The sequence below is a fragment of the Panicum hallii genome, chromosome 7 (genome assembly GCF_002211085.1).
Source record: "Panicum hallii strain FIL2 chromosome 7, PHallii_v3.1, whole genome shotgun sequence".
Lineage (NCBI taxonomy): Eukaryota > Viridiplantae > Streptophyta > Magnoliopsida > Poales > Poaceae > Panicum > Panicum hallii.
The window spans coordinates 28,386,632-28,396,220 of NC_038048.1; the positions used below are offsets into that span (position 1 = coordinate 28,386,632).

Sequence of the window (9,589 nt, forward strand, 5' to 3'; positions counted from 1 at the left end):
GCTCAGGGGCTACACCCACTGGGTGCGCTCGCGTGCACCCACGAGAGACAAGACCCGACGAGAGGGCACCTGAACCAAGGCGTCACCGCAGAGTACCCTCCGGATACGATAACTGATCCTACGCGCGAATCTCTGATTCGCCCAGAGGCTCGGGGGCTACACCCCCTGGGTGCGCTCGCGTGCACCCACGAGAGACAGGAAGAGAGAGAGCTCTCGTCGGTCACATCGATCAGGGCACGAAGGTGAACACGCCAGCAGAACCCTATTCGTGAATATCTGATTCGCCCAAAGGCTCAGGGGGTACACCCAGTGGGTGTGCACGCGCGCACCCACATGAGCCTAGTAGGGACAAGTCACTCCTGAGTCACATCAACCCAGATGCAAGACTAGGAACGCGTTCTGCCCAGCACAGGAATCGATGCTCGGGTAAACTGAAGCCCCAGCATGGTTCTCCGAGCCGCGCAGGGGCTCGGGGGCTACTGTTGGTGGCGAATATCATGGATCTACAAAGCATGTTCTCTAGGAAGCTAACTACAGATTAGCTCTTCCGAAATATGCGGCTTACCATGACCAGGCTATCATGTGTCCACGGATGGCCCACAAGAAGGAGGGGCATCGACGGCCCAATACTAAGCCTAGACGAAGGGCATGAGCTGCCTCGCTCAACCACCAGAGGTCAAGCTTCACCTTGCCCGACCCCTAGGATGCGGGCACGGTCTCGCCGACCCCTATGAGAAAAGCTCCACCTCGCCCGACCCTGAGGGCACGGGCTCGGCCTCACTTGACCCCGTAGTGAGAGCTCCGCTTCGCCCGACCCTAAGGGTGCGGATTCAGCCGTACCTACCCTAGAGACGTGGGGCCCTCAGGGTCTCACAGAATGACAGGTCATGCTAGGGGTCAAACCTCTGGCGCGATGGCTGGTAAGGGCGTACCTTGACGTGACCTCCGGAGAGGACAAGCCATTACAGCGAGCCCCGATCGTCCGCCGCACAGGGGGTCAAGCCGTAGAATGCGTCGGGGGCTCACGCCACCCATCTTGTCAAGGCACATGTCGCCCAGCAAACACGCCGGGGGCCTGCGCTGCCTGCTTTGTTGAGACGCATGTCGCACGTCGCGCTAGGGAGAGGCGCAGGGACACCCCATGTTATCATCTACAGGGCTAGTGGGGCCCATGCGCAGGGAGGAGGAGCAGCGGGATCCCGGCAACCTACTCTCTCTCTTGTGTATCCGACCCCTACCCCTTGGCATATAAAAGTGAAGGGGAGGACCCCTGTAAAGGGGGAGACCGAATTCTCAGACACTCGCACGCTCATGCGACACTTCGCCACCAGACTTGGGAGCCCGCTCCCTCTCTCGCTCGTTTGTAACCCCTACTGCAAACTAGTGCAAGAACATGAGTAGATCGGACTGGACGTAGGGACATTCCACCCGAACCAGTATAACCCTCTGTGTCTTCCTTGCACACCATCCAAACCAGATGCGCAAACACAAATCACTGGTTGGCGATCCGAAACACCAACAGAACTCTAGAAATAATTTAGTTGCTTCTACATATTTATGCATGTATGTCAGTATCGTGTAATTGAGTGCCCAAAATGGTATGTCATCTTTTGTTAATTTGGTTAATCAAGCATGATTTTAGTTTGAATCTGGCCTCCTTGAACAGATGAATCGATTTGAGTGCTTGTGAAGTTCCATCAATGTAATAAGTTATAATGCTATTAATTGAGTGTCTCCAATCTATGCTATATTGCAAGTTAGAATGTCATGTAATCGAATATCTCTCATCTACGTAGTAAGTTAGAAATATCATGCAATTATTTGTTAATTTGTTTGTTAAGCATAATATAGTTAAAATTTGGACTCATAGGATGTTTGAATGCTACAACACGTGTGATATAAATAAATGTTGCCTTTACTCGATATTCGAAGAGATATCCGAATCTCATAGTAACCGCATCCGATTCGCTCCGTATTCGATATACATCTATTCGTATTCGTAACCGAAGCAATCCGCATTCGTATATGTATTCAAGTCTATCATTGTTCGAATCCAAATTCAATTGAAAATAAATATAATATCAGTGATATCCGTCCGTATCCGATCCGTTTACATCTGTATATTTGCCCTAACTTGACTTATACTTAATGCCCTTATTAAGCTCTCTTGCACTATAGCTACATGATTCAAGGAAACCAACGTATATACGAGAGTGTGCCTAAGCTTATTTATGCTTGGAGAAGGAAAAGTGGAAAACTAATCCCTCAGTACTGAAATGTCTGCACTCTGAACTGAAAATATCTTTGCATTATTAGATTTTTATACAATCACATGGAAGGGAAAATATGGGCAAACATGTAAAATGTGTTATGTACACGATGTACAAACCTCCTAATCACTTGATGCGAAAAAACCCCCTCCAAATTGCTTGCTCTACTGGTGTCGGCGAAGAACTTTAAGCTGACCAACCAGAGAAAATGAAATCCGACTTCTTTACTCAATACTAATTGTTCATTTTTCTTCCAAATTTAAATGGAAGTCAAATTCATCCTAAACACACACCATCCAATTGACCGAAATACCCCCAGCTCAAATCCTCAATCCGAGGGTTCCGAGTTCCGACGGCGCGACAAATTGAGCAATAAACCTCAACGCAAAAACCCCATCCAGCCGCCGCCGCCGACGCGGCGCTCGTGAACTCTCGCCGCCGGCTGTTGCCCCTGCCTGCGTCCCCTCCACACACAGCAATGATGGTCCCCCTCGCCCCCGCGGACAAGCCCACCTCGCCACGCCGCATCGCGGAGGGCGACACCGTCGTGGTGTACGAGCGCCACGACGCGATGCGCGCCGTCGCGGTCCGCGCCGGCGGCGTGCTCCAGAACCGGTTCGGCGTCTTCCGCCACGACGACTGGATCGGCCTCCCCTTCGGATCCAAGGTCTTCAGCACCGCCGGCGGCGGCGGCGCAGGCAGGGGCGGAGGGGGCAAGGGGGGCGGGAGCGGCAAGGCCGGCGGTGGATTCGTCCACCTCCTGGTGCCGACCCCGGAGCTCTGGACGCTCGTGCTCAGCCACCGGACCCAGATCCTCTACATCGCCGACATCAGCCTCGTCGTCGCCTACCTCGAGCTCGTCCCGGGGTGCGTCGTGCTTGAGTCCGGCACGGGCAGCGGCTCTCTCACCACCTCGCTGGCGCGCGCCGTCGCGCCGCACGGCCGCGTCCACACCTTCGATTTCCACGAGCAGAGGGCTGCCTCCGCGAGGTAACATATAAGCACTCTGTTTTTTCTTTTGTATTGGAGGATTGTTTCTTGCTAACCTGTGTGGTCAAGGCTTTCTATGAAACATCTTGCCTGTAATTAGGATATATGAAATGAGATCTTTTCAAGTCTTGTCGCATCAGCAGAAGTATAATTGCCGGATTCAACTGATCCACCTCCATAAAACGAGTTAATTTTCCTTAGTGGCATTTGAGGGATAATACAGTTTTAGTGAATTATATATCATATGAGAACTAAAATGTACTCCAAGCAGTAGTGTAATTCAACGAGCAATTGATTCTGGTGTTTTGCTCCCTAACTACACAAGTTCAGAATGAAGGACCTTGTCTTATGGTGGTGACTAAATAACAACCATGAATATTCCATCGTTGGAGCTGATCAGTTGAAATTTGCAATGGTGCTAGAAAATATTGTGGGATATGCAAAGTAGACTTCCATATGCCTCCCAGTCCTACAAGAGCAAGAGATAAGTTTTCAAAATCAATAAATAACACAGAATTTAGTAACTGGAAGTCTGGAACTAAGGATCCTCATCAAGCTTTGAGGATTCCATCTGTTGCTTGCTGAGACTGGGATGGAAGTGAATGAGTGTTTTTATGCTTGAAATACCAAAATCTATACATTAATATTGGAATATCTCCAGTACACTGTATGGAATTTGTGTAGTTATTTATTGTGTCCAAGATGTATACCATTGTCCATTACATGCCTCAAAATTGCTTGCATATGTACAACTTGGAAGATTGTATGTGAAGTGTCAGCCTCTAGTTAGGTTGAATAAGACTTTCTGAACCCTGTCTTTGCAGCATGTATAGGATTATAGTAATATAACTCTTCACAGATGTGTTTGGAGTGAAATACAAGATATAAGGAAGCCATAGAAGCATTTTAGGGGAGTCCACTGCGAAGTGCGGATTTTGTGAGGACCAAAATCTATCCTAAGAATGTAACACCAGTTTTAGTCCGGAATTAACACCAATTTTAGTCCGCAATTAACACTAGTTTTAGTCTAACATATTTCTTTGAGGTGATAGATATAAGATACCGTTAATTTCAATATGGTACTACGGGGAGAAATATTCTGTTGTTGAAGGAATAGTTTTTACCAGGGAATATCATGGATGAATTTGCAGTTGTGTTTGTGCTATTATAATTTTTGTACCTTCTATAAATAGGGAAGACTTCGAGAGGAATGGCCTTAGTAACCTGATCACAGTCAATGTGAGGGATATACAGGGGGAAGGATTCCCAGAGGAGCATCGAGCTGCTTCTGATGCTGTCTTCCTGGACTTGCCCCAGCCTTGGCTTGCAATACCATCTGTTAGTTTAATGCTGAAGCAAGATGGCGTTCTGTGTTCCTTTTCACCTTGCATCGAGCAAGTGCAGCGTGCTTGCGAAGCTATGAGATCATGTTTCACAGGTTCAGTACTTTCTCTTAAATACTTTTGAAAATAACCATTTTTTAAATTTGACATGATTCGGAGTTAAGTTCAATAATTTTCACATTTTGATCTGAAAACATAGGCAGTTTCACATAACGGGCATGTCAACTGTTAAGTTGCTTGTGTAGAAAGTGAAACAAACATTACATTGGTAGTTATCATTGAGTGTATGTTACACCCATGGCCGCACGTTGATTGTCTCCAATTAATACTCAGGAATGATAATACCAATATATAGGATATAGATAGAATTTGAATTGAGTCCCAAAAATTCTGAAACAGATTAAAACTTTTTTTTTTAAAAAAACTGTACAGCGGGGGAAGCCCCGCTGTGGAAAGAGATTAAAACTGACATGACCTAACACTAGCCATTGCTTTCTCGCCATAAACTGTGCTCCATTCCTTTGCGGGAAAATGTATTCTTTCTTGTATTTTCCTGTGGAATAGCATCTCCGACAATTGAAGGTTCACTCCCTGTCCAATCAAGGGGCAAGACAACAGGCAAGAGGAGGCATTTGCCCTCCTTCAAGATCCTTTAGATCTGCTGATAAACGAATTGTCCCTTGCTTTATCAGGTGGGGATTGAACCAACTAACTCCGTTCCTTGAGCTCTACCTTCCACTGTCCCCTGCCCCATAGTTGCAGCCTTCAGGGTGTCATTTAATTATATGAAAACCAGAGGGTTCCTGGTACCCCTTGCCAGTTTCGGTTAAGGAAAAGGCACATGTGACTGTTAATGTCCGCATAAACTCAGCCATTTTCATTGCTCAACTGAGTAACAATTCTCCTCATAACTTCTTTAGGCATCACTGATAGTACTTCCTCTGCATTTGGGTACTCGTCCTTCTCAGGCCTGTAGGGATTCCACAGATGCACATACCCAGGCCCCTGATATGCTCACAAAATTGGCCATACCATCTAAGTAATAATTCCTATGAATTTTAAAAGTTATGCATGTGATATAGCCAATTTCTACCCAACATTGGAATTTCAGTTCTGTCGGTGCCCAATCTCATACTGTATTCTTCTCTGTTGGTCACCTCACCCTTAGTTAGCATATGGAAACTACCTTGTGGGTAGCACCGCTGCAACATGCTAGTATTCTACTTCCCTGGCAGTTTTAGGAATGCTAGTTTCATACTCATGTGCTGATTGCATTGGATAATATTTGTTCATGAATAATACTTTGTACAGTGTTAGGTTGCGAGTATGAAACTGAAATAGCTAGTAGGACTTTTCTCACATACCTTGCAAAGTTGCAGCTGACCGAATTATATTTTGTTCTGCAGATATTAGAACCTTTGAAATTCTTCTTCGCACGTATGAAATAAGAGACGGTGCTCTTAAGAGTGGTACTGCTGATGAGGAGGCTACTGTAGGGCCTCTTCCGCAGAAAAGAAGAAAGTTCACAGCATCAGGAGAAAAAATGGGCTATGCACAGAGTAACTCCTCGATTTTGGTTAGGCCTTGTAGCACCGCTAAAGGGCACACTGGCTACTTGACGTTCGCAAGGCTTCGCGTGTCCGATAGCCAAACTGAATCGTGAGGTGATGACAACTTGATAGGAAATTATCCATCTCTTACAGCATAGGCGTTAAATGCATGCATTGATGAGGAGCTGTTGGGATCAATGCATTGATCTGTAAGGACCTAAAGGTCAAATGCTGTTGTTTCATCTGCCAGAGGGTGTTGCTCACTGCAACTTACTACTATATTAACCATCACTAACAGCATAGGCGTTAAATGCTTGCATTGATGAGGAGCTGTTGGGATGAATGCATTGACCTGTAAGGACCTAAAGGTCAAATGTTGTTGTTTCATCTGCCAGAAGGTGTTGCTCACTGCAACTTACTACTATACCTCTGCCGAGAACCCCTCATAGTGCATTTTTCCAAATAGCAGAATAGCTCGTTTCTTTTTCTGTTGGATCTGAGCTGGAAAACTATTCTATTCATATTTCTATGATCGTTGTATTGTGGTCGTTATTGGGATGATAATTCATGGTTGCTGACGTTTAGAAGTGTGTCCGAAAGCTCAAGTTTCTTGGTATTCCTAGATTGTTTTGAGCTGGTGTAGCAATAGGACATAAGTAGCAGCATGTGCTGTTGCCCCGTAAAATGGTTGTGTAGCTTGCAAAAGAAAAAGTTAAAGAAAGTAGCATGTCAATGTCTCGTGCTAAGGAAAAACAGATTAGTTGCTAGGTGTGATAAAAAAAGAGGATCAATTGGGAGCGGCAAGTGAACGATTGTTCTATAGCTGAATAGCTCCAACCAAGCGCATGCAAGGGGGCGGGATCTCGTGCCGCGCGGCGCGCGTGTTCATATCTCCGTGGAAAAGCAGAAGTAATTAATCGGTAGGAAAGGGACAAAGGCATCGTCGGCCCGGCTTTAATTTGTAGAAAAGTTAACCGGTACAACAAAGTCACCACTTGGGTACCATTGGCGACGCTAAGAAGCAAAAGGCTCTTGTAAATAGCACACCCCTAAGACCAATCTTAATGCATAGTGTATAGTTTTACCGAGAGTAAAAATTTGGTAAGCGAGCCAGACGATGTTACGGGGATAAAACTACTCTTTCATTCAATAAAACTCTCCCTTTTCTTTTCTCATAATAATCCTACCACATCAGCAAAATTTAATGATATAAAACTCTTACGAAACTTCAATGAGACTGATCTTAACCCCACCATCATCAGCAATAAACCCTACAAAATGCTCTTGTCAACATGAGTAGTACTAAAATATTTTGGTGATGTGTTAAAATAACCGAAGGAGATAGACAAATTTACTCACCTAGCTTGGAGAGAGATGATTTGAGCCTTATTTTTTAGATACAACACACCAACGTGTAGATGGCAGATGGATCAATAACCGAGAGATAGATGGAAATGGTACAGGCCTCTACGTTGCCAGCATCTTTCTCTAGGTACATTTTGTCCATACTTCAGTTGTACATATATCCATCCATGCGTAAAATGGACTGAGTCTTCTCTGCAATAATTGTAACAGTCCGTTTGGATGTAGATATTAAAGTCCAGATTTCGGAATTAGCATTGGAAGCATTGAATATCAGCTGCTTGGATGTGATATTGGAAATTTGCTCCCAATACCAAACGGTATTCAACGTCGAGCCGCAACGTCTCTGACAATGCCGGCCGCTCCCCCTCCGTATTGATAGGAATCGCCCTCCTCCCCTCACTGCATCTTTCTTCCTCCTCGCACCCCTCTCCTTGCTCCCCACTCCCTCTTCCTGCTCCCCACCCACGGTGGCCACCTGCAGATACTGCACCCGCCGCTCCTGCAAATCCCCGCTCCTCCCCTTCTCCGCCGGTCCGGGAGGGCGCCGGCAGTAACACCTACCGGCCCTCCACCGGGTCCAGCCACCCCCGACACCGCTGCTACCTCTCCCTCTCCCTCTCTCTCGCGCGCCGAAGCCACCGCATCGGTCCCTTCGCCGCCGCATCGATCCCTCCGCTCCTTCCGCCGCTGTGTCCTGCTCCACTCTGCTCCGCCGCCGCCGGCCCGCCATGGCGCTCCTCCATACCCCTCCTGGCCTCCTCCACCGAGCCCCTACCATGCGGTGGGTTCCACCACAATCACTGACAGTGGCATATAAGGATTTAGACTGGTGCCAATGGGGGGCGATACTGCCCCCCTATCGCTCCAGCCCAGGCGAGAGTGAGGCGAGAGGGAGAGAGAAGGCGGTAGTGCTACCACCGGGCGAGAGCGGGCGCTATGGCTCCGCTCTCGCCCACGTTGGCAGGCGCGGCGGGGCGGTAGGCAGGCGGTAGTGAGGCGGTGCGTTGGCGCGGCGGGCCCCGGGCGAGAGGACGTGACATGGCGCGTTTTGATTGGTCCATGCGGACTATCCGTTGAACTAGCCGTTATTTGACCGTTTGAACTCCAAAAAATTCGAAAAAAATTGCAAAAAATTTCAAATTTCATCTCCAACCCCCTATAAATACCCCACCCGGTTTTCACTCCTTCCACACCCCATTTGAGCTCATTTCTTTCCTCTACAATCCAAAATCTCTTCCACCATGACCGGTTGGTCTCCAGATTTTCATACCTTCACCGATCTCTTGCAGTCCGACGGGTCACAATCATTTCCTTTTTAATTATGATGTAGTCGGTAATTTTTTTAGTTGAATAAAATTAGTTTATTGAATTATTTTCCGTACGCGAACAAAAGAGAGTGAAATAATTAAATCTGAAAAAGAAAAACTGACGTGGAGGAGAGAGAAGTGAGAGTTGACACTATAGCCTCTGCATTGGAGGGGTGGGGTGAGAGTGGAGTGAGAGTGGGGGCGAGAGCTGACGTGGCGGGGCGAGAGTGAGGTGATGCACTGGACTCAGCCTTAGAGTTTAACTAATGGTACATGAGAAATTTTTTCATTTTCAAATTGGAACCAGTACGTCTAGCTGGCTAGCGAAGTCAGCCTGCAAGTACAAAGCAACAAGGTCTAATAAAAATGCATTTGTAGAGATCCTAGCAGTGCATTTCCTGGTTGACAGCACTCTGACTATTTGGTTCGAAAGATGCTCTGGGCTGTTCCAGCTCTCTTGAAGAGAACCCCGCTGCTTTCTCGCTTTTAGCCGATAGCGTATTTTGCATCTGAAGCCTAGATTAGTAACGCGTTTTTAGATTGGTGGAGGCATACAACATATTTTGCACTAAATCATTACCTAATTGGAGAACCGGACGCTTATTTGGTAACCTGAACTTTTCAACGTGCAAGCTCATCATCTTCAGTTTCCTTCAAGCGGCTGGGTATATATAGTGCTATTATATTATCTCATTCATATCTGTCACTCTTTTGTTGCTATATCGTTAGGATGAAGTAGTGTCTGCATTGGTGCTAAATACAGC

The 9,589-nt window shown here is 46.8% G+C and overlaps 1 protein-coding gene across 2 annotated transcripts; it reads left to right on the forward strand.

Annotated features, from left to right (window-relative positions):
• The first annotated feature begins 2,569 nt into the window (after positions 1-2,569).
• On the forward strand, positions 2,570-6,682 carry LOC112901747 (tRNA (adenine(58)-N(1))-methyltransferase catalytic subunit TRMT61A). Of its 2 annotated transcripts, XM_025970719.1 has the most exons (4): positions 2,570-3,260; positions 4,454-4,698; positions 5,168-5,295; positions 6,010-6,142. In XM_025970719.1, the coding sequence occupies exons 1-3, from the start codon at positions 2,749-2,751 to the stop codon at positions 5,257-5,259; spliced, it is 849 nt and encodes a 282-aa protein (XP_025826504.1). In that variant the 5' UTR covers positions 2,570-2,748; the 3' UTR covers positions 5,260-5,295; positions 6,010-6,142. The 2 variants fall into 2 exon arrangements, with proteins under 2 accessions (XP_025826504.1, XP_025826502.1); XM_025970717.1 differs by lacking the exon at positions 5,168-5,295 and having other exon boundaries at positions 2,577-3,260; positions 6,010-6,682.
• Positions 6,683-9,589: the final 2,907 nt, after the last annotated feature.

Coding starts and splice junctions, on each gene's coding strand:
- LOC112901747 (XM_025970717.1), top strand. CDS start 2,749: ATGATGGTCCCCCTCGCCCCCGCGGACAAGCCCACCTCGCCACGCCGC. Junction 3,261..4,453: donor CAGAGGGCTGCCTCCGCGAG/GTAACATATAAG, acceptor TTCTATAAATAG/GGAAGACTTCGAGAGGAATG. Junction 4,699..6,009: donor TATGAGATCATGTTTCACAG/GTTCAGTACTTT, acceptor TTTGTTCTGCAG/ATATTAGAACCTTTGAAATT.